Genomic DNA, 24,835 nt, shown 5'->3' with positions numbered 1-24,835 from the left:
TTGTCCAGTTTGATGTCGATAGCCAAGGAAGAGATAAGACTGCAAAGTGAGAGACAAAACCTTGAGGTCCTAGAATAGACAGAAATCCCTTAGTCTCAACATCCAGTTTTGGTGTGTGTTCTGTAGCTCAGTGAATGGTGCATCCACGGCAGTAAAGCAAAGGTACCTGGGTTTCTAAGCTCAAGAGAGCCACAGCAAACTTTCTTTTAGAGGTAGGAGGAGGAAGAAGTTCCTACTTCAGCTGTGTTACTTACTTTTGTCATGCAACAGTTTCAAGAAGAATGACAGAAAGAAGAGCTTGTAGGATTATCTCTGGGTTGAAAGCCATGCTGGGGGATATGGATACTGAAGAAAGATGGCTGAAGCACAGTCAGTGGCTCACTGTCCTGATGTAGATCAGTGACACGTGGTGTCCTTCAGGGTTCAGTACTGGGACTGATGCTCCTCAATACCTTCATCAGTGACATCAACAGTGAGATAGAGTGCACTTTCAGCAGTTTGTGGATGATACCAAGCTGTGTGGTGCAGCCAACACACATATGGGATGGGATGGGATGCCATCCAGATAGGCTGAGCAGTGGGCCCAAGTGAACCTCATGAGGTTCAACTCTACCAAGTGCAAGGACTACACCTGGGTCCCATCAACCTCCATTAGCAGTACAAGCTTTGGGATGAATAGAGAGTACAGCCCTGCTGAAAATGACCTGGGGGCATTGGCAGTTGGCAGCAGGACATGAGCCAGTGATGTGCCCTTATAGCCCAAAAAGCCAACCGTATCCTGGGCTGCCTCAAAACAAGCATGGCCAGCAGGGCAAGAGAGCTGACCTGCAGTGAAACACTTGTACATGTTGCCCAGTGTTGTGGTGCATTCCCTATACCTGGAGACACCCAAGGTCAGGCTGCATGGGACTCTGAGCAATAGAGCTGTGAGTGTCCTTGTTTGCTGCAGGGGAGTGGGACAAGATGGCCTTTCAGGGTCCCTTCCCATTCCAATGATGCTGTGATTAAATAAACCTGGCTGGGAGCATGGAAGAGGATCTAGAGCAAGCCTGCTCTTTCACTGTTTGGCCCTGAGTCTGCTGCTACCATTTGGGTCACTGGAGTAAAGGCCAGGTCATTTTGTTTTCTTGGATGATGCCCCAGAAAATGTCTAAAGCTTATGTCCAACTGCGTGCTAAATGGTGTGTTTCTTCTGTACCTCTGCGAAGCAGGTAAAAAGGCACTGTGATCCTCATTCCATCCACACACAGATAAGATTTAATTATTAACAAGAGATAATACTGACTCTTAGGTTATGAAAAGAAATGGTGATTCTGAGATTTTTACTTACAGACGGTCAAGGGTTAGATCTGTGCAGAATTTCAGAACACGTACAGCATTTCCCTGCATACACAAGACTTGCCAGGCTATTGGAAGGATGCTGTGGGACTGGATTTGTCTCCAGAAATGCACTGGGAGAAGGAAATAAACCCCCACACTCCACTGTCCTTGCCTGCTCAGCCCTGCTGGTTCCTTCCATTAGGTCTCTGGCTTCTGCAGTGCCAGCAGGTGGTGAGTGAGCTGAGTAGTGTGGGTTTATTACAGATAAGGGTGGCGGCCTATGAATAGCTTTTCCTGCAGGATACATCCCCCCACTCATAACGGTGACATCAAGTTCAACACAGGTGACCTTTATTGACATTGTTGATGTTATGCTTTGCTTCTTCCATGCTAATTAAAGTTTGTTGGTTCTTTTTCCATCATCTTGATGTTTTCAGGGTTTAGGGGAACACATCCTAAATAGTTATCACCTCACTGCATCAAAATACGTATTTAATAAAATTATAAGCCATCTTACACAGTTTCCTAGGCTAACCTACGCTTCTAGGGCTCTTTTTTGTCAAAAAGAAACAAGGACTTTCCAGAAAACAGCTGGGTTAGGTGGGATAAATTTCCATAGAAGGGCCCATCTCTCTGTTCTAGTTTTTGAGGGAGCCTGAAGAGGTAATTCCTCATTTGACAACAGAGCTCAGGAAAGAGCAGGTGAGTGCCCGGTTTGCTACAGAAAGATTGAGAGAACTGGACAGCAAAAGCACAGAGTTTATTTTTTTTTCCATTTGTTTCAATGAGCAAAACATAACTCCTGAGGGGACCATTCTGGGGGATTTCCTCACAGTAAATAGTTATTATTCACTGAGGCATTTATTTGCAGTCAGCTCTCAGTGCAATTAACTCATGGTTACATGTGAATAAATGAGCTCCTGAATCCTCGGATAGGAATTTAGCTGTACCTTGTATCTTTATAAAGTTTTCTGAGGAAAAAATACTTGAGCAGAATAGGAATAATCCTCTGTGCTATTTTGTATTACAGTCTTCCCCTTCAATCTGATAACTAAGCCCTTGTCAGCATGGATTCATCGGGGGAAAGTCCTGACTTGGAAATTTCATTTCCTTCTATGATAAGCTCACCTGCATGGTTGATGGAGGGAAGGTTGGAGACAGAATCTTTATAGATTTTAGCGATCTTCATTCCAACAGAACAAACATGTTGGGAAGATCAAATTGGTTCTCCTGAGCCTGACATAATGACAATTTATGCTAAAATCAAACTTAAAAAAAAATATTACAGAAATATAACTACCTACAGCTTTTTCTGGAAGATATTTGTGGTTAGAAAAATTTTGGAGTGTTGGTTTTTAGCACTGGAAACAGAAAAGAGAATCATAAGGACATATATATGTTTTTCTACATGACAGCTTCAAATCTGCTGTGCTCATCATAGTTGTTGGAATTAATTTCGTACAGCTTCTCCTCTTCTGGAACCTGTCATGGAAATGAAAGAACAGTTCATTTGATGAGATAAAGATATCAGGAGACTGAAGCATACTGAGAAGGTAATTCTGTTTGCACATATTATGTGTCTATTTATTAATTGTGAGGAATTTACTGACACTAAAGGACCTTCAAGCGAGCAGACTAATTACTATTACCAATCAGCACAGGCTGTGAGTTAGTTCTTCATACTTGATTTTAAAATTTCATTCTCCTGTCAGTTTGTATCACTTTTATACGACAGGGCTATTCAGATTATTCAGAACTTGCTGAAAACCAGTGCTTATTGCTTTTCCAATGTCAAATAGCTTGCAGAACTGCCACTAACATTTTTTTTTTCTTTTTTTTCCTCTTTCCTGAGAGTCATACAGCTGATCATAGAATCACAGAGTCACAGGATAAAGAATCATAGAATGGCTTGGGTTGGAACAGACCTCAAAAATCATCCAGTTCCAGCCCTCTGCTATGGGCATAGTTGCCACCACTAAATCAGGCACCATCTCAGACTGCCCAGGGCCCCATCTAGCTGGCCTTGAGCACCTCCAGGGATGGGGCACCAATGATGTTTTGATTCACAACTTCCCATTGTACCACAAGCATTCTATAAGACAAATTGTTTGGTTTGTACTGGAGTTTAATTCATTAAAAGATTAATATAATCTCCTTGTCAGTTAACAACATTTTATTTACGTGTATTGTATATAAGATATAGAGCTTTATCTTTGAGGTAGGCAATTAAATATCCATGGTTACCAGAGTGGAATAAGCAGACTCCTTAATTTTAATTAGCATAATTCTAATATAGATCCGGAATGATTCAAATCAGTTGCACTCTAGAGCTATCATTTTGTTGAGCGTAAGGGAGCCTCGCAAGGCAACTTCAGATATTCTTGCTTCTAAGCCCCATTGTCTGTGTCTTCATACATAAATCAATAACGATAGGAGCCAGAGCTTCTAAGCCATAACTTTGATGGTCAGATCATTCAAACAAGAAGCACTAAGCTCGATGATTCTATGATGCACTAAAGTGCTCTAAATCTCACTTAGCAATAAATTCCAGTTCATGATAGAAAAGCAGCGCTGTTGAGCTAGGAATGCAAATACTATGTTTAAAGTACAACAAGAAGAGAGTGAGAACTCTCAGGACAAGAGGACAAAGGGAAATGGTTTTAAACTGAAAGATGGTAGATTTAGACTAGGTACTAGGAAGAAATTCTTTACTGTGGGGGTAGTGAGACACTGGAACATATTGCCCAGTGAAGCTGTGGATGCCCCCTCACTGGAAGCCCTCAAGGCCAGGCTGGATGGCGCTGTGAGCAACCTGGACTAGAGGGAGGTGTCCCTGCATATAGCAGAGAGTTGGAACTGGGTCATCTTTAAGGTTCATTCCATCCCAAACCATTACATGATTCTATGATTCTATGGATATAAAAACAATAGAATCACAGAACCATAGAATCTCTAAGGTTGGAAAATACCCACAGGATCACCCAGACCAACCATCCACCCATCACCAATAGTTCTCACTAAACCATTTCCCACAACACAGCGTCCAAACGTTCCTTGAACACTTCCAAGGTTGGTGACTCCACACCTCCCTGTGCAGCCCATTCCAGTACCTGACGACTCTTTCAGAGAAGCAGTATTTCCTAATGTCCAGCCTGAATCTCCCCTGGTGCAGCTTGGAGCCATTCCCTCTAGTTCTATCACTGTTACACGAGAGAAGAGGCCGACCTCCAGCTCACCCCAACCTCCCTTCAGGTAGTTATAGAGGGCAGTGAGGTCTCCCTTGAGCCTCCTCTTCTCCAGACTTCTTCAGCCACTCCTCATAAGCCCTGTGCTGCAGACCCCCCACAGCTTTGTCACCCTCCTTTGAACACATTCCAGGGCCTCAATGTCTTTCTTGCAGCGAGGGGCCCAAAACTGAACACAGTACTTGAGGTAGGGCCTCACCAGACAAGTGGGGGACAATCACTACCCTGTTCCTGCTGGCAACACCGTTCCTGATGCAAGCCAAGATCCCATTGGCCTTCTTGGCCACCTGGGCACACTGCTGGCTCATGTTTTGCTGGCATCAATCAATACTCCCAGGTCCATTTCCTCTACGCAGTCTTCCAGCCACTCATTCCCAAGCCTGTAGCATTGCCTGGTGTTGTTGTGGCCAAAGTGCAGGACTCGGCACTTGGTCTTGTGGAACCTCATCCCATGGGCTTCAGCCCCACTATCCAGCCTGTCCAGATCCCTCTGTAGGGCCTCGCTACCCCCAGGCAGATTGACACTTCCAGCCAACTTGGTGTCATCGGCAAACTTACTGAGGGTGCACTCAGTGCCCTCATCCAGGTCATCAGTAAAGATACTGATGAGGACAGGCCCCAGCACCGACCCCTGGCGAACACCATTCATGACCAGTCACCAGCTGGATGTAAATCCATTCACTACTTTCTGGGCCAGGCCTTCCAGCCAGTTCCTTACTTGTCCACGCCACTGGCTGCCAGCTTCTGCAGGAGAAGATGTGGGAGACAGTGTCAAAGCCTTGCTGAAGTCTAGGTAGACTACATCAACAGCCTTTTCCTCATGCACTAGACGGGTCACTAGATCATAGAAGGCGATCGGGTTGGTCAAGCAGGTTGCCCTTCGTGAACCCATGCTGGCTGGGCCTGATCCCCCGGTTGCCCTGCACATACCGCATGATCTCCCTCAAGACAATCTGCTCCATAACTTTCCCTGGCACTGATGTCAGGCTAACAGGCCTGTAGTTCCCCAGATCCTCCTTATGGCCCTTCTTGTAGATGGGAGTCACATTGGCAAGTCTCCAGTCTTTTGGGAGTCAGTCAACAAGGAGTGCTGATAGATGATGGAAATTGGCTCAGCTGTCACCTCCACCAGTTCCCTCAGCTCCCTCAGGTGAATCTCATCCAGCCCCATGGACTTGTGGCAGTCCAGCTGGACTAGTAGGTCTCTCACTGTGTCCTCCTGAACTGTGGGGGGTTTTGTCTGCTCCCCAGCAGAGACTACCAGGTCAGAGAGTGGAGGATCCCTGAGGATAACTGGTGTGACCTTTAAAGACAGATGTAAAGAAGGCATTCAGAACCTCTGCCTTTTCCCTTATCCTCACTGGTCACATTCCTAGCCTCATCCAGTAAAGAATGGAGATTCCTTTGTGGAAGGGAGGGATGCCATTCAGAGGGACCTCAACAGACTTGAAAGGTGGGCCCGGGTGAATCTAATGCAGTTGAACACAGAAAACTGAAAGGTTTTGCACTTGGGCCGGAGGAATCCCGGGCATTTATACAGACTGGAAGGAGCAGTCCTTGAGAGCAGCCCTGCAGAGAAGGACCTGGGGATCATGACGGATGAAAAACTGAACATGAGCCAGCAGTGTGCTCTTGCAGCTCAAAAAGCAAATGGTATCCTGGGCTCCATCAGCAGAGGGGTGGCCAGCAGGGACAGGGAGGTGATTGTCCCTCTCTACTCTGCTCTTATGAGGCCCCATCTGCAGCACTGTGTCCAGGTCTGGGGTCCCCAGTACAAAAAAGACAGGGAGCTGTTGGAGAGGGTCCAGAGGAGAGCCACGAAAAGATCAGGGGACTGGAGCACCTCTACTATGAAGACAGGCTGAGGGAGTTGGGCTTGTTCAGCCTGGAGAAAAGAAGGGTGTGGGGTGACCTCATTGCAGCCTTCAGTACCTAAAGGGAGCCTACAAACAGGAGGGGAGTCAGCTCTTGGAAAGGGGAGATAACAGCAGGACAAGGGGAAATGGTTGGAAGTTGAGGGAGGGCACATTTAGGTTGGATGTCAGAGGGAAGTTGTTTGCTGTGAGAGTGGTGAGGTGCTGGAACAGCTGCCCAGAGAGGCTGTGGATGCCCCGTCCATCCCTGGAGGTGTTCAAGGCCAGGTTGGATGGGGCCCTGGGCAGCCTGGGCTGCTGTGAAATGTGGAGGTTGGTGGCCCTGCCTGTGGCGGGGGGCTTGGAGCTTCTTGATCCTTGAGGTCCCTTCCAACCCAGGCCATTCTATGATTCTGTGAGATTCTTCTTGGTCCTCCTCTTACTACTACTGATATATTTGTAAAAGAGTTTCTTGTTCCTTTTTACTCCAGCGACCAGGTTGAGTTCAAGCTGGGTTTTTGCCTTTCCAATTTTCTCTCTGCAGATATAAAAAACTCCACTGAGGCCTCAATGTCTTGGCTCTATTTCTGCTTTTCATTCAAAGCATGACTATGTGGCCGGTCAAAAATAAATCCAGTAGGCTGTCGTGATAAATTCACAGCCTAAGACTGGGAAACGTGTTTGAAAGTTGACTGATGTGCGAAGCTCCGTGTGTTGTATCTCTTCTAACATGTTGAAAATATACTTCCTTTGTTTTATCAGTGGTTTGTATCTTACCTCCCAATAAGCAGAGTCATCAAAGCAGTTCTGGTCAGATACTTGTCCCCAGATGGGCAGCTTTAGAATAGCACCTGCAGACAAAAAGACCTCAGAAGTTGAAAAAAATTATGTCCAAAAATACATTCTTCAGATATGTCCTGGAATAGAATTATAAACTCAAGGTTAGAAAAGATCTCCAAGGTCATCCAGTCCAATTATCCACCTGCCACCAACATTTCCTCACTAAATCATATCCTTTAGTACAACTCTGGGACTAAGGCACCACTATCTAGTGATGGAGGAAATATGTTATAGTGATTTAGTTAACAATATTAAATTAAAAGAAATCACTAAAATATCTCAGCCCGCTCTTCTCCATATACAAAGCAGAAGAGATGGGAAGTATGGTTGAGATCCCAATGGATATGGGCCAGGCATGGCTCTCCTGTAAATCCTGTTTTGTATCTACCAGTCCACTAAGGATGTCTCAGACACCCTAGTGTAGAATGAGACATCTATATAAGAGTAACAGAATGACATGAAAACATGGGACACCTAATGGGTCATGAGCTAATCTCAAACTAGTTTCTGTTCAGCATTTTAAGTTTCTGAATCTAGAGCAGAACTTCAACTGGAGCAACAATTGTGGTTTTTATATACAAACCAGTACCTTTGAAGGTAAGATTCAGTAAGATGTCTAGCTGCTGTTTGAAGACTGGTTGAGAAACTGCCTTTTTCATATTCAAGGTTCTGCTAGCGTGCTATCATGACTTACTCATTTCTGTCTTTCCACTTTCTAGTTTTCTTGTGAAATTATTGATAGATTGAAATTCTCCATGAGCACATCTCTAACATCCTATATATTTCAACTGCTGTGTGCAGTTGTGAACTGCGTGTGCAAACTGTATGTGAACTGACCTGTCAATGCTCCACCAACCAGTGCAATTCCAATTGTGCTGCCCAAGGCAGCAGCCTGTTTGCCAGCAGTAAGTTCGACACCTTTCCTGAAACAGACAGAAAAACAAGTCAACACTAAAACCTATGAAAGTACAGAGTGAGGTTTGGTTTCACAACTTTATGTTTGCTCTCTGATGGACAGAATGACTTGTTGGAAAATAACCTTTCATTGCCATGGCTACTGCAGAAGCCATATGGGACTGCCTGTATTTTGGTTTTGTTTTGGATTATAGTTTAAAACAAGTTGTTTGAAAAGGTTACTAACATGTTCTCAGTCTTCATAAAATGTTCTCCGTTATCAAAAAGATTACGATTCCATCTTCTTGTGGTCTTCTTAAGAGAATGGAAATGGCCCATTTTGTTGATTGGTGGTTTTTTTGTAAGTCTTACTGTTGCCTGAGGTGTGATTGTAGAAGCAGGAGAATGACTTTTCTACTTCTGAAGGGTGATTTTATTTATTTTTTTGAAAACTGTTTACATTTTTATCTGATCTTTAAATGTGGAATAAGCTTTGCATATAAACCATGTTAACGGCAGGATACCAAGAACAGACCCATTTAAAATAGAATCATAGAATTATAGAATCATAGAATCATAGAATTGTTCAGGTTGGAAAAGACCTTAATGATCATCAAGTCCAACCACAACCCAACCATACTACCCTAACAACCGTCTGCTAAATAACATCCCTGAGTACCACATCCAAACAGTTTTTAAACACATCCAGGGATCGTGGCTCAACCACCTCCCTGGGCAGCCTATTCCAGTGCTCCAGTGTTTCAGAACACTGATCTGAAATCCAATCAAAGGTGAATTTCAAAGAATCACAGAACTGCAGGAGTTGGAAGGGACTTCTGGGAGTTGTCTAGTTCAACCCCTGTGAAAGCAGTTTCCTACAGTAGGTTTTCCGAAAATAAATCATAATTAGATCCAAGGAGAGTGAAAAATTAAAATAGACCTTCAGTAAAGGAAACTTCTTTCTCCTTTCTGAATATTACTTACTTAGTTTCAGATTGTACTGCAGTTACTATGATGCCAGCAATGCCTCCCAGTATTCCGGGTAAGCCATGTAAATTGTGGACTCCACACGTGTCTTGAATTTTCAGCTTGGATGCCAAAACAGGCTGAAATGAGGGGAAATATAAAGTTCATGGTGAGTTTAGTCTCCACTCTGTCAAGAACAATACGGAAAAGAAAGTAACAGAGAAGACCGAGAAATGATTTGACACTTTTCAGATATACAAAGCGTAGCCTTGGAATCAATTATTTTCCCTTTCACTGTGAAATTATACAAGGAGAGAAAATCAGGTGAGTACCTCTAATGCCACAGATGTCCAAGTTACCATCATAAATATAGCACTACAGAACACAGAATGTCAGCTATGTTCCCAGGGTTTTCAGCCACTGAAGTTATCTCATAAGAATATATTTTAATCACATGCATTTCAAAATAATAATTTGAAAATAATAGAGAACTTACTCCCTGTAGTTTATCAGTCAATTTCTTTCTATTAAAGAAAGCAAGCTCCAGTGAAGTTGGTGAAGCAGTATATGTAGGTGAGAGCAGAGGTAGGTCCTGGATACTTACAGTCAGGAAGCGGAACCCAAGGACAGAGATGATCCCAGCGATGTTCCCAATACCCATAGCAACAAAAGGGTGTATTGTCAGGTCAGCACAGGTACCCACTGCTACTCCTCCTGCCAGAGTGGCATTTTGAATGAGAACCTGCACAGTGTGCAAGCTGTTAGACATGGAACGGAGGTTTGTTTTGGGGCTGAATGACTTGTAAGGGATTTTTACGATGAAAATCAATCAGGAATTTAAAACGGAGTTCCCTGTTATGAGTTGAGGGTGCTGGTTCAAAGCAGTTCTAAGCCAGTTGACCTCTTTTGGGTATTGCAAAAGAAAAACTCAGGCAAGATCATCTTTTGAATAAGACCCAAATGTCCTTTTTAATGAACCAATGTCAGCAGGTTCTGCAGACGAGAGAGTGGAACCCTCTTGATAGTACCTAAGAGCTTCAGATGCAGTGATCCCATTGGGGAACCAAATTACATACATAAAGCAGGGTGAGTTGACTCAATATGTGCAATATGACATTGCAGCTTTCTGAAGCATAACAGCCCTAGTTGTGTCTGCAGTGTAGGGGTTCCAGCTAGCTCATGGACACTGGGAACCAATCTAATCATCTGTATTATAGGGGATTTCTTGATTTAGCAGAGGTAGTGGTAGGACTCTTACCATACTGAATTTGCCTCTTTCATCCAGCAGGCTGGAGAGGGCAAATGTTGTAACAGCACATGCTGCCAGGGCGTAGTAAGTGTTGATAATTATTTTAATCCTTTCATTTTCCTCTGCAATTGCAGAGTTAAAGCTGGGCCAAAAAAGCCAAAGGAACAGAGTACCTGGATGGGCAAAAGTCAAAACAAAATGAAAACGATTTGGTCAGAAGAGGTGTTTCACTGTGAAAGACCCAATACAACAGCACTAAGTCCAAGAAATGAGGAAGATGGTCAATGAAAACGTAAAATAACTAAAAATGCTGGAAGAAATAGCAGCCAATGCAGAAGCTTTTGACTCTGGCAGTTGGGATTTTGATGCATTCTGACAAATCTTACTGTAAGACTTTAACATATTGCAACACCTTGCCATGCCCCACACACCATTAGAGCTCACTATCACTGTGAAAATGCCAGAGCAGGATGCATTAGTGAGGGAATTCACATGTAAATCTTTGGTCATTTATTGATAGAACTGATAGCTTTCAATTATAAATTGATCTATGAATAGATCTCGTGGGCAGATGGATGAAAACCCAATTCAACACCCATGTGGTTTCTAACATTCAGTAGTGGGGAAGCATAATAATAGGTGATCATAAAAATGTATGGATGAAAGAGGGGTAGAAGACTCTTCATCTCTCAGTATTACTTTGCTGTGCTTCTTTTACTTACCAATCATGGCAAATATGTCTGAGTGATAGGTAGATTCCTCATTTTTATGCTTGTTTTTCAAGCCAGGACGATACAAGATGAACGTTACAGCCAAACCAAAATAGGCTCCAAAGGCATGGATGGTCATTGAGGCTCCAATATCTGTAGCCTGTATCAGGGACCCGAAATAGTAGCTCAGCATTTACACAACAAAGAAATGAGGATTTGATTTCCTGCATGACTGGAAACATTACACACTGAAAACGTGTTACAACAGGAAATTGTGAGAACAGGAAACAATTATTTGTAAATAGTTGTACCTTAAATATTTCCGTAACTAGATATTCATTTCCTGCAAAGACTGTGATCTCCAGAAACGTCAGGAGAAGCATTTGAGCAGGGTTGGTTTTCCCCAGGACTGCTCCAAATGAAATCAAAGCAGTTGCTGTGCTGAAGTCTGCATTTATCATGCTGAAGATGAGAAAACAAATGCAAGCAAACCAACAAGAAATGAGAGAGAAAATCAGCTTAATGGGAGCTGAAATAAAGATGTTTTCAAACTTGTTATGTCATTAAATGACAGAGCAGTAAATCTTCGAACAAAAAGTCACAAAGAATCTTCTTTTGTGGATAAAAATGACATCAGAATTTCCTAGTTGGGTTGTGTGGGCATCTTATAGAAGGCTGAGGAGAAAACGTGCAGAAATTGCCTCCTGCTCAGCTGTCTGAGATTGCAGTCAAAATTTGGAAGAGGTGTGTGTTGAAGATGTCTATCCCTATCCATTTGGGATGAGGTTTCTTTCAAAATCTTCTGCAAGTTTTCTTAGATAGCAGAACTGCATACATGGGAAACACTCAGAGACCCTGCTAGAAGCAAGATGGATCAATGGAGGAGAGATTAAAAGCACCTAGAGGCATTACTTGTGAAGTCCCTTCTTCTGAGGTTTGCTCCAAACCCCGTGTTTGCACAAATTATTCCTTCCTAAGCAGGAGAAAACCTCATGTGTGGATTGACAGACTGCTCAAGCCTTTCCTTTGTGACCCCCCTGTGCCATGGAAGAACACATCCCTCTGTGACTGCTGGGTGCAGGAGGGAGCTGCACTACTGCTGAAAATTCTCCTGTTTGCACAGCTCCAGAGATTCAAAGCAGTCTCTCTACACGGCTTATGTTCCACACGTAACTTGTCAGCTCAGATTTCATCCTGTATTCCCTTGACCCAGTGCAGCAGGTGCTGCCATTTGGGTGAAAGATAGAAAGATTGATAGCATTGTTCCATCAGAAGTTTGGAAAACTAATCTCACAGATTTTGTATTTTTATTCTGATATTTTAAGGGATAGAAGTTTCATTTCTGGAAAATTTCATACGTACCTTTTGATCTTAACAAAAATTTTCTCTCCTTCACCCCTGTGCAAAAATCCTTGCATTAGAGTGCCCCATTGAAGACCAAAGGCAGCAATGAGCATGTTGATACCAAGACTGGTGAATCCATATTTCTTCAGAAAGGTCATCAGGAAACCAAATCCAATAAATATCATCACATGGACGTCCTTAAAGTCTGAAAGAAGAAAATGTCTGAGTAGACAGCAACTCAGCCTATTAGCTGAGTTTTTGGAAAAAATTGGTTGTTTTTATAATTTATCATTATGCAAGGAACACTAGATCTCTATGTGAATAACATTAATACACCCATAGCTTTCATCTGGACCTGAAGATATGTGGAATAACACAGCTTCACGTCCTTGCATTAAATTTTTCTTTCCTTTGAAATAAAGGTTGTTACATCCATCATGTTCTGGCCAACTCCAAAAATGTGCAAGAAGTTGTTTTGAGAGTCTACTAGTTGGCATTGGGCAAAAGTATGCTTGTGATTCTTATCAAAGTGCTGTAAAACAGATTGAGTTCTTCAACTGCCTACTTTGAATTTAACAGTTTATATATGGCCTTAAATGTCTTAATGTTGCTAAGTAGCATAAACTTAGCCCTACTTCAAATATGATTCTTCTTTCAAACAGCAATATGGTTGTTGATCCATCTACTCCTTCTTTGAACTTTTTTTAAAAAAAATTTTAGAATTTTTAATAATTTTAATATAAACTAAATTTATCACCATAGAATCATAGAATGGCCTGGGTTGAAAAGAACCACAGTGCTCACCCAGTCCCAACCCCCTGCTGTGTGCAGGTAGCCAACCAGCAGCCCAGGCTGCCCAGAGCCACATCCAGCCTGGCCTTGAATGCCTGCAGGGATGGGGCATCCACAGCCTCCTTGGGCAACCTGTTCCACTGCCTCATCACAACGTGGATATTTTATATTTCAAAAAAGGTTAGTTAGTCTGAAGAATTTTATGCAGTTTAATGAACACTACATCCACAAGATTTGAACCCAGTAATTGTTTTGTCTATTTTTTTTTTTCTGTTAGTAAGAAGCTCAGCAGAGAAAAGCTCATTCTTTCCATTTTTATTTTGCTGATTCTTACATGTAAACACACAGAGACTTGAGACGTTGACCTGATTATTTCAATATTTGATTGAAGTTATATTCCACATTTAGGTGCTTTTGACATTCCTATTGTTTTGCTATATGTGTTTCTAGCTGGAGAGCCAAGGTCAGCCAGCGCCCTGCAGCCCCCACATCTGCTGCCATCTCACTCTTATTTAGCCAAAAGAGGGCCTAGAACTATAATAAGTTCCTGGAGAGTCTTAATAAACTCTGTTATATTTGTATTCCAGTCCTGAAATGCAAGCATGCCAGTAGTAACATTCTTTACAGTGTCTACACACATCTATCATTATTGTAGAAATGTGGTGGTTCTCAAACACCCCCAACCCTTCAGCTTCTTTTTTAGGCCAAACATTTTCAAATTTATTTCCTGACTTCAATAATCTGAAATTATTTTTGAGACTCCTGCAGTCCTTTGGGAACTCCCCATTTTCCTTCTTATTACTGTTTCCAGAACTACTTTTCAAACTCTCGTGTTGTACCTACTACTTGTTTTAAGGGATATAGAAACAGCTCTTCTGTTTGGGTTTCCACGCTTTTGATACTCTTGAATATCTTGTACTGCAGTGTTCAGTGAAAGTTAATATCTGCCATCGAGCTCAACGGATTTCCTTGCTTCAAAGTGCCTTGCAATGAATGGAAAATATATGGCAAGGGGCAATACAAACAATGCTAATACAATCTTCCTGATCTTACCAGCAGCATTTTTTTTAGTTTCCTTTTGAGTGCAGGGATGCAAACACAGCTTAACTTGCCTGTATCCCTATGCCAGAGAAAATTGGTAGGGAATGTTTAGGAAAAGAACCTTGTTAAAGTAAATCTTCTGAGTGGTGCTTCTCTGTATGAACCTCTGTAAAACTTCTTTCTTCTGTTTTTGAAATAATTTTCTATGAGGAACCATTAAAGTCTGTAGGATAGGATGAGGGGAAATGGCTTCTAATTTAGAGTAGATTTAGATTGGATATAAGGAAAAAGTCTTTCACTGAAAGTGGTGAAGAATTGGCACAGGGTGCCTAGAGATGTGCTATTCATCTTATTCATGTATTTAACATCTCATTCAACCTTACCTAGATTAGGAGACGTCTAAGTAACCTGACATTACACGTGAGCAAAAGAACAGGTTTCAAAATCACCTTGATGGAGGAACTTAATTTTTCCTGTACCCTTCTACAGGGTTTCTTTGTGCTCAGCTCTCACTTGAAGTGTACTATAAGGAACCTTATCCCAGTCCCAAATTTCACATGGAATTGATTTCACAAGCTGAGTGAAGACTTCCAACTGATCTAGTTCATTCCTTGTGCTCAAGCTACCTTTTGCACCTTCTGCTAAAGAACAGTAGGTCTAGAATGATTTGAAAAGAAGAAAGCAAAGGACTTTGAAATAATCCATTTCAGTAACTAGTTGTGTTTAACAGAATGTGGTACTTCTATTCTGTGAGGCAGGAAGAGTAATACTGGGAAAAATACTCCAGCAGATCCTGAACAAAGAAACTGCACGCGATTCTGCCAAGGCTGCCAAAGACCAACACACCAATTTCCCTGGAAGGTCTATGCATGATAGTGAGTCTTCATGCAAATATACTTAAACAGCTACGTGTATACTTAAACTGCAGCTTTGTTCTGCTGAAAGCAGTTGCCTTACAAACTTGAAGGGAAGGGTACAGACTATTTTTAGAAAGATGAATCATGGGTCTATGGCAATACATTGAATGCTAGTACTGAAGAAATTCCATAGGAGTACCTGTGAAATTATCTCAAACCCTTGTCTTCCCATTTTAGTGGCATAAAAGCAAAAGATGTCCATCCAAGTAACTCTGCTTGTAATAACTTCCTCCAGAAACAGAATGAAAAGCTTTTTTTGGAGAACAAATTCAGCTAAGCCCCCCTTATCTTAGTGCAAAACTGCAATTGTCTTCAGTGATTATTTTCATCATTCTAATGGATGAGTCCAAAACCACCAAAAATCTTGGATTTATGGTGCTGAGATATTTAAGGCATACAAATCAGGCCCTGCCCTGCAATTTTGAGGGGCAAGATGTAACTGGAAGATGTAACTAAACCTGTGAGCTACAGGTGAAGTTATCATCTCAGGGCTCCTTGGGGTAACATGGAAGGAGGTCTGAACCCATCAGTCTGGGAACTCAGGGAAAGTCTTGACTCAGGATATGTTCCAATTCACCTACACAACTGCCATTAACTGCCTGCCAGGTGCTTCTGCAAACTGGCCGTGTGCACTTTGCAGATAGGGATGTTTGAGAAGAAGAGGGTCTACAAGTGAAAATACAGGTGTTAGGACATTCTTCTTCTTTCCTTCCAGTTGTTTACCAAGGATTAGATTTACATACTCCTAGGTCAGCATCATAAAGTCCAACATCAAGGTGGTGGTGTTTTCTTCGTTTATGTCTATGTTAGTAAACTGAACAGCCCAGAGCTGTCCTCTGGCCAAAGGGCACATGGCATGGCTTGACTTGTGTCTAGACGTGCTCTTCCCTCCCAAAGCACCTTTCCCACCTGTGTTGCCTACCACGAACAACCTCTGCTTTTTACTATGCCTAGGAGGAGGTCAAAGTACTGCTCTACCTGAGCCAGAACCTTGCTAGTGGTTCTGCAGTGTGAACAACTTGGTACAGCATACAGATTACAGCACAGTCATACACTGCCTGTGCAGGAAGGCAGACAGAGGGGAGACAAGGCAAACTTTCTGTCATGTTTAAAGAATGAAAGAAGTTAGGCAATCCCTAATTTAATAGTTTGCATTTTAGATAGCACAGACATCTCCCTCCGGAAGACCCGAAGTTCAGCAAAAAGGTATCACAGAAGCGTAAATGGCCACTCAAGGCTGTTTAACTGCTACAATAAGCACAAGGATCTCAGGCACCTTTCTTCATTTTACTTGGCAAGGGGAACACCAAGAAAGTATAGGACAAATTAGTACCAGAACTGGCAGGTATGACATTCAGGAGAAAGCAATTTTCTGTTTTCTTGTAGGGACACTGCACCTTAATCTGAATCTGAAGGATGTACGACCTAGAAAACATCCTTCTGGCTTACTAAATTTTACCAGGATTCCCCAAACACTATTGTTCTGTGGCTATATTTGTTGTCGTTGTGTTGTTTTGGAGGACAGCCAGAGAAGAGTTAGGTGGAGAGGCATCTTAGGAAATGGCTGTATTATTAGTGCTGCAGTGTAGCGCTACTATATAGTTGCACAGCAATATAACATTACATATGTATATAGCAACATGTCACAGTGCCACAGTACAATTGTCTGAGATATTAAATTACTGTGCTGTAGCCTGGCTCAGGGTGGGCCAGAGATCATTTCCAGGATGTTCACAACCTGAATTCATCTTTGAAGTCTACTGATTTCACCCCTCAGAATATTCTTTGACCCAAGCTCTGCTTTTCTTTTCAAGCTATGTTTGTTGATCCCCTAAGTTATTCAGAAGTCTTGGTTAGGATTAGTTGAAAGCAATTCTAACTTCTGAGAATCTCAGCAGTACTTACACAGATACGAGTTGATGTTCTCAGTGTCATACTCCACAAATAGCCCAAACAAAACGATGAAGACCGCTTCGAGAAGAAGAGCGATGATCGAGAACTTGAACCTCATGTTGGTGTCAAGGGCTGAAGGCACTGCGGGAGAGCTAGAGGCTGCAAGGACCTGATAAAGGATGCTTGCCTTCAGCTGAGTTGCCTAGTTCTGTGGGTCTGGGTGATACAGCCAAAAAAAAAAAAACAGAGAGACAGGCAAACCAACCGTCACACCCACTATGGGAGGGAAACAGTATGGGCCAATATTGCCACCTCTATTTCCCAGGCTACTTCTGTGTATGAAATACTGGTTTAAATATTTCTCAGTTTGCAATACAAAGCAACTCCTTTAGCCACAGATACGTTTGGTGTATTCTTATTTTTAACTAAGAAGGTAGCCAAGAAGAAAATCTTACGTAGTCTGATTTGTTGCATGTGTTGCAGAACAGAGCTACAGTCAGTTGTGTTTCCTGTAGTCCATCTACTTCTCCAGGCTGTAGCTTTCATCTGAACAGTTCAAACATTTCTCATGAATGATCTCCTATTTCTTGATAAGAGGATAAGTTGGGAAAAGAGAAAACTGTGTTTCTATTTCATGGTAATGAAGTGTACTTGGTGAGGACACGAGTTCTCATTGTGATCTGCTGTTCTAAAATAAAACAATTCTGTTTCTCCAAAAGAAAGGAAAAAAGAATCTTCCTAGCTCTTATAACGTAAAGCTGTGTTTTTTCAACTTAAATTATTGCTTTTTGAATTTTCTTTGGCACAGACAATTAGAAATAATTCAGACACCAGATTTCTTAAATGGTTTTAAAAAGCTCAGCTTATCAACTTTCTCATGAATAAAGGAGCTAATTAAATTTCATTAAGATTATGAGAGCGTGGTCACTTATCCTTGAGATTCACACTGATTGTCAAACTTCGTATTGAACCTTAAATGTTTTGTGTTTGGGGGGTAAAATGTTTTATTGATGTGATACTGACTACTGGCTCTGCTCATTCCATATTTAGGCCAAAATTGTATGGAAAGAGACTTTGTTTCGGGAAAATATCTCCCAGAATAGAGATTAATTGACATACTTTGCAGCCTTCAGCTCATCAAACCATGTGATTGACCCCAGGTAGGCTTTAGGAATGGTGCCCTGCTCATTCTACTACCTGGACTACATTTTCTTGACAGAGCTGTAATAATCTTAACATAAAATTCCAGGCACTATTCAGCTTTCTAAGTAAAAGGCCACTATCTGGACAAAATTTAAGATTATCTCAGGCCTTTCTTCTTTAAGATGAGCCTGAAGCTTTGGGAATAAAGAAGAATGTAGCATTCTATCATGGAATCAAACTTCTGTGTGGCAAAGCTGCAGTGAGCACATGCACATTTTTCCTTTGTAGTGACTGTATATCATTTGAACAGCTCAAAGAAAGGAAGCAGAGCTTTGTTAAAGAGATACTGATCGCTCTTGCTGTGCCACAGGATAAGACAGCCAGCATTGCATGACTGTAAGGAGCTCTGAGCACCTTCATTTGCACAGAAAGTAATTAAACAAGAACAAAATCATGAATAAAGAGTTGTTTTTGTTTTTTTTTTTTTAAACCACGATTCAACTATGAATATCTCTTATTTTTCACTGCATTGTGTTCTTCCAACTGAATATATATGTGTGCAATCCTTCTGTTAATTTCTTTCAGGGATGCAGAGTGCAGAGTCTCCTAGTTGAAATATTGTTTGGAAAAGTACCTTTTAATAAGTGTTAAACATTTTATGTGGATCAAATTCATTTAAGCAGGATTTTCTGAGATTTTTGCTCTATATCTACAATTTAATGTAGGTACATAAACACACACGCTATAAATACCATAAAACATGCCAAAATTAATCTAGTTTCACTGCCTTAGTGGTTAATAGGAAATTATGTGCATCTCAAGAAGATGGTAAACCTCGTCACTTTTTATCAGCTGTCTTAGGAAATGATGCATAATGCTTTATAGGTATACATTTCTCTTCACTATTTACAATGAGAGACTGCATCAAGTAGTTCAGGCTTAGGCATCGAACTCCTAGAAACTTGACTCAGGATGGATAAGCCTGGGCTTTTCAGGTAAGAATTACAAGGACTTGAAAAATATATCACCAAGGCTGGATGATCTTTTAGGTCTTTTCCAACCTTGGTGATTCTATGATTCTATGATTCTATATTCTTGTTTGCTCAATTGTAGTCCACTGCAACCTGTGCAGTGGATGGAACAGGGATCTGTTATTTGAGAGTACAAACAAAAGCTGTGCTCTAGCACATATGTGTCAGATGTAGCAGTGTACCTGGAATATAAAATACGCAAGAATTTATTTTGCAAACTTTATGTTGACATCTTTGTAGGATGTATATAGCTTTCCCCATGATCTTCTTCCTTTGCTTTTGGCTATGTGTGAAAAGAAAGGGAAATTCAATGGCTTTCTCAGTGAGGTGAGCTGATGTCCAGCCAACACATATATATGGCACTCACAAGTCAATCACATATGATTAGGGACACTGAAGATAGTACATTCCAATAGTCACATACTCCAATATCTGTGTTTCATTGATTGTGTTCAGTAAATGGATCCTTACATCAGCACTTTATCTTTAGGAGGAAGCAGTGCTGATGACAGTGCTGATGGCTGTCTCTGTCATTCCCATCTTTGTCTTTGGTTGTCTTATTTCTGATATAGCCCTGACAGTTGATGGCAAACAGCCACCTACAAAAGCTCATTTCAAAGTCCAGAAGTCATTACATAACCATCTCACTGCTGCAGAGTGTAATCAAATTGTACATGTCCTGGACAAGATAGTCTTCAGCATCTAAAAAATTCCCTTGTGTCCCCCTATTAGCTTCAGCTCAATCACGACTGATTAAATAGAATGGAAGAATTGAGGGTGCTCTTTGATGAGCATTATGGCACATTTGGATCTATCAACTAACTGGTGTGTGTATTGTACCATGTATTCTTAAAATAGATTTTACATCCTACTTTTATGCCCTATGTAAAGATATGGTATTGGTAAGATATCACAGCCTTTATATAAATATGTGAAAAGTCTTCCAAACAATTCAAAACAAGAGATGAGGAGTAGTCTGAGTGATATCATTATGTAAAGAATGAGAAATACTCCAAAAGAATACCCTCAGACATCATCAACAGCGACATTCATCTGAACAGATATAAACCACAGATTTCTGTGTCTGATCTAACCAATAGTGCTTCTCTTTCAGAAATACAGAGAAGAGAGATAGGAACTTCCAAGAGCAATTGATTTCACCTTAAAAGAAAATATTTCAGACAGGCTAAGTAGACAATTTGGGCCCTTTTGATCATGTTTGATGGATAATTTAGGCATTACTCAGATTTGGCATGTCTCCTAGAAGGGATCCAACATAGTCTGCTGAACAGCCCGGCATCATTTACGACCCTGAATTCATCCCATTGAAGTCTGAACTACAAATATTCCTCTTCTGATTGTAAGAATTTACAGACTGTGTCTTGAGAGCATGCCAGCCTTCAAACTAGTTGAACTTTTTGAGAATATTAACATTTATCCCATATCTGTGGTGTCACAATAGAGTTACTTCATGAAACATTAACTTCTGCAATGTTTTGAATCAGCACAGTGGAACAGAATAGAACATCCTGAGTTGGAAGGGACCCAAATAGGATCACTGAGTCCTGCACTTGACACGTTCCATCTCAAGCTGAAAGCTCACCTCCATAAGTGAGCTTTGTCCACGAAGTTTAAGAAGCTTCATTCACTTCAAAGGGGAAAGTGACATTGAAGGTTTTTTTCCTGATTTCTTAGGTAATAACAGTATCTTTGCCTTCACCGGATCCATATCACTGTCATTGATTTTTTACATTCTGCTTTTACTACAAAAGCACTATGAAGAAGGACTAAAATAATAAGCAGAAGCTCTTGGTTGAGGAGTATCCTAATGCTACAGGAAAGGCATTTACAAGAGATAAAGGTGTTCCTGCTCCCTTAAAAAAGGGCCAGTTTGAGCTCCTTATAGCTTTATTATTATTTTTCACAAGGAGCAATGAGAAACAGAATAAAACTTTAAGTTTGAGATACTTTGTTGACTGAATTTAGATTGTGGATGCCCCATCCCTGCAGGCATTCAAGGCCAGGCTGGATGTGGCTCTGGGCAGCCTGGGCTGCTGGTTGGCGACCTGCACACAGCAGGGGGTTGGGATGGATGAGCGCTGTGGGTCTTTGCAACCCAGGCCAGTCTGGGATTCTATGATTCTATGATTCGATGATGTTTATAAAAAGTGTTCATGAGAAATCACACCTCTAATAGTCAGAGAGTCAAGGAAGTTATGGATTCTTCTGAATTCCCTTTTATCTGACAATCACACTGTGTGCAAAACAGTCTTCAGAACAGCCTCTGGCAAACCCTTCAATGTTTCTCAATCAGTTGAGAGTTGAGGTAGAACGTAAGTGGACTTTCAGCTCTGGGGAAAAGTCCTGATCAGCTTTGAAACTACACAATTTCTGTAATGCTGGTTTCCTTCATCATATTCACCCTTTCATGAAAGTAATACAAATTTTGTCAATCAGTTCCTTTCTTCACTGACAAATGTCTCAGCAAAGACAGCCTTTTCTAGACATGTGCAAGATGCTTTTCTGTGTTTATGCACAAATGTGGTGCATTGCTTTAACTGTTGATAAGATCAGCCTAGGTCCATCGGTTTGTACGTGAGTGTTTTCCTGTGAGGAATAATAGCAAATAAAACTGCTATTGAAAGTTAATGAGTCTACAGATGTATGAATTCAGCTAATTTAGCTTCAACAGTACATGCATTCGTCTGTTTGCCTTCATTACAATCTCTGTCTTGTGGCTGAAGAAATTTGGATTCCCATCCAGGTTTTTTACCTGTTTTCTGTGTTTTAAAGTTTTAAGGCTTCTATTCCACCATCGGGTCTGATTTGCATTTTGATGTTTGCTGAAAACAATATCAACTCATTTCACCTTTACAAATGCTCCTTTCTATTTACATTTGGTCCTTTATAGTTACAGTTCCTCTCAATACAGTGCTGTTCTACTCCTGCAAAGGTCCATACGTCCCAATTTGCTGTACAGAAAGGCTATATCACTGGGTGATGGCTTACAAGCAAATTTACGTGCTTTCTGTTTCAAGAAAAGGGTCTTTCCCACCTCTGCCCCTTCATTCTGCCCTCCCACTGAGAAGGTTAAGTACTTCTTTCTCCACTAAATCTTTACAGCACACAAATGGTAAAACAATCTCAAGTGAACTCCATAATGCAAAGCACACAGCAGTAATAGCAATGCATGCATGTTTCCAATGCAGGTAGAACAATCTGTAGATAAAAAATTCCTACAAGAAACTCACATACTGCTTACTTTTTTCCTGTGGACAACTAACTTCTCCTTCAGCTGCCTGAATATTAGGCAAATAGACTTCTTTGTTTGCAGCTTGAATGCTGACCAAATGCAAGGCATGATTTGTGACATACGTAATTAATTTATATGTCTGTTTTTTAGTTTCCAGGAAGTGGGCACTAAATCACTGAATATCCAGAAGTAGTCCTGTGCTATTGAACTGACAAGATGAATTTATTATTTCCTTTCAATGGGCCAAGCAATATTTCAGTGAACAGCAGCAGCCTAGCTTACTATTTAAAATAAAACATCTCATCTGGGCCAAGCAGGCACTGGAGGTACTCCAGTGAACTGAGAACACATTGCATATGGGTACAGCAGAAAACAATTGCAGTGGAAAAGTCCAGTCTCTGAAGTGTTCACACCAGTGTGTGGAAGAGACAAGGTTTTCATCCCACAGCTCATTAGATGCCACAGTCTTGCAGATCTTACTTACCAACTTTACAGATGCATCTGAAATAAATGCTTACCAGCACTAAATAAGTCTTACCAGGATGGATACTGGTTTGTTCAACAGATCTGCTTAGCTAGATCTGCAAGCACTGTTCATCACAATGAGTCTAGAGGAATAAACCCAGGAGGCAGGGCTAAACGTGGAACTGATACGGTGTGGCCTGAAGTGAACTGTGGCTCCCATGGGCAATTTTCTGTGTTTTTATCTGGATGATCTCCCTTTTCCTCATACTTCCCTTCCATGCCTTCACATTTTACCGGTTGCTCTCATTTTACTTTTCCATCCTCATTCTTCACCCATTTATTTTTCTTCTCTTGTCTTCTCTCCCCTTTTCTCATTTCTTTTTATGAGCTGATTTTCTTAGGAACACCCAGCACAACGGCTGCCTCCATGGCAAGATATTTATTGCGATTGCATTTTCTACCTCTTCCATCACCCAGCAGCTGCCTGTTTAGGAACACAGGGAGCTTTTAGTTCATTGAGGTGTCTTCCTGAGACGGTGGGGAGCTTATCAAAATATCCCCTCCAAAAATGTTTTGACTTCTATTTGTTAAGTTAAACTGTATATCCTTCATTCAGCTGGGAGACTGCTGCATATCTTTCCAGTTCTAATGCTTAGGAACAGATTTCTGCCCTAATTTTAATCATACAGTGTACATAACTATTTCTGGTGACAAAAACACCTGCTGACTCTACCAGTGCTTGCATTTTCTATGCCTTTCTGATATTTGTAGATAGCAATCATATTCCCTTTCAGTTTTTGCTTTTCTAATTAGGTTGGCTCCTTGATTTTCTCTGATATATTGCAGACTGTCTGTTTTCCTGAATATTTTATCTCTTCTTACAGTCTCAATTTCAGTTTAGTTAATGGAAAGTAATTAAAATTGTAACTAGGATTTCAAATCAATTCTCACCAGTATCTTGTGAGATAGAATTTGATCTTCTGTTTTCTGGAAATGCACGGAGAGTCCTAAGGTAACATTTCATTACATCACTTGGAGGGTTAGCAGTCATCTCACAGTTAATATTTCCAAGTTTTCCACTACAGAGTCTCTTCAAGCTGACAGCCTCAACAGTATCACAGAATCACAGAATCACGGGATGGCCTGGGTTGGAAGAGACCTCAAGGGTCACGAAGCTCTGTGGCAGAGGGAGGCATAGAAAATCACAGAAAATTGAGGATATGTCGAGCATCTACTGACTCCTTAATGGCTTGGAGTTTCTCCAGTATTCGTCATCCTGAAATTTCTGGACTATTCTCTCTTCTCTTTATTGACCACAAAAAAAAACTCCAGATTCAGTTGGTTAGAACATCCAATAATCTGAGGTTCAGGCCCTGGTTTATTCCAGGATCCTTCCCAAAGAAGACTCAAGAAGTTGGCACAAGGACTCCTGCTAGTTATTCTCCAGCTCCAGCGCCTTAATTGTAAATCTATCCTCAACTTACTGAGAGGAGAATGATAAGAGATGTCACAGCATCGATTTGTGTCTAGAGGTCTTCATTAGGATACCTGGTCAGGTCACTCTTGTGTTTTCTATGCCAACTACTATTCTTAAAATAGTAAGACTTATTCACTGAGAATGACAGTGAGAAGTTTGTGTGTATGTTTTATGAATAAAACATGTTCCATCTTTTTTATCAACAAAACATATAGTTCAGACCCACACATTTTATTGTCTCCAGTGGGCTTTGAAAAAATCTTTTCAGGCACTACTACTATGAGAACATCCTGAAGATATCCACACCATCCTATGCCTGTTATTTATAGCTAAATGCAAATATGTAATGAAATTAAAGAGATATCTTAATCAAGGTCTGCTTTAATTTCTCTTGGGAATGGG

The 24,835-nt window shown here is 41.2% G+C and overlaps 1 protein-coding gene and 1 long non-coding RNA gene across 3 annotated transcripts; one reads left to right on the top strand and one right to left on the bottom strand.

Moving 5' to 3' along the window:
- Positions 1–1,051: 1,051 nt before the first annotated feature.
- RHAG (Rh associated glycoprotein) lies at positions 1,052–17,271 on the bottom strand. Its single transcript, XM_010708159.4, has 10 exons — positions 17,077–17,271; positions 12,440–12,626; positions 11,389–11,539; positions 11,090–11,237; positions 10,377–10,540; positions 9,723–9,860; positions 9,137–9,258; positions 8,096–8,181; positions 7,196–7,269; positions 1,052–2,802 (listed from the first exon to the last, which is right to left on the bottom strand). The coding sequence occupies exons 1-10, from the start codon at positions 17,180–17,182 to the stop codon at positions 2,725–2,727; spliced, it is 1,254 nt and encodes a 417-aa protein (XP_010706461.2). The 5' UTR covers positions 17,183–17,271; the 3' UTR covers positions 1,052–2,724.
- On the top strand, positions 1,554–24,480 carry LOC109366350 (uncharacterized). 2 transcript variants are annotated; one of them, XR_002112659.2, is made up of 3 exons: positions 1,554–1,664; positions 2,785–2,873; positions 24,042–24,480. It is a non-coding gene; the product is annotated as an uncharacterized LOC109366350 (long non-coding RNA). The 2 variants fall into 2 exon arrangements; XR_002112658.3 differs by lacking the exon at positions 24,042–24,480 and adding an exon at positions 3,173–3,407.
- The last annotated feature ends 355 nt before the right edge of the window (positions 24,481–24,835 follow it).

This window comes from Meleagris gallopavo, chromosome 2 (assembly GCF_905368555.1).
Source record: "Meleagris gallopavo chromosome 2, MGAL_WU_HG_1.1, whole genome shotgun sequence".
Lineage (NCBI taxonomy): Eukaryota > Metazoa > Chordata > Aves > Galliformes > Phasianidae > Meleagris > Meleagris gallopavo.
Note: the sequence above shows the minus strand (reverse complement) of the source record. Positions and strands in the feature narration are given on the sequence as shown.

Coding starts and splice junctions, on each gene's coding strand:
- RHAG (XM_010708159.4), bottom strand. CDS start 17,182: ATGAGGTTCAAGTTCTCGATCATCGCTCTTCTTCTCGAAGCGGTCTTC. Junction 9,259..9,722: donor TTGGGTTCCGCTTCCTGACT/GTAAGTATCCAG, acceptor CCCTCATTTCAG/CCTGTTTTGGCATCCAAGCT. Junction 8,182..9,136: donor GCAGTACAATCTGAAACTAA/GTAAGTAATATT, acceptor TGTCTGTTTCAG/GAAAGGTGTCGAACTTACTG.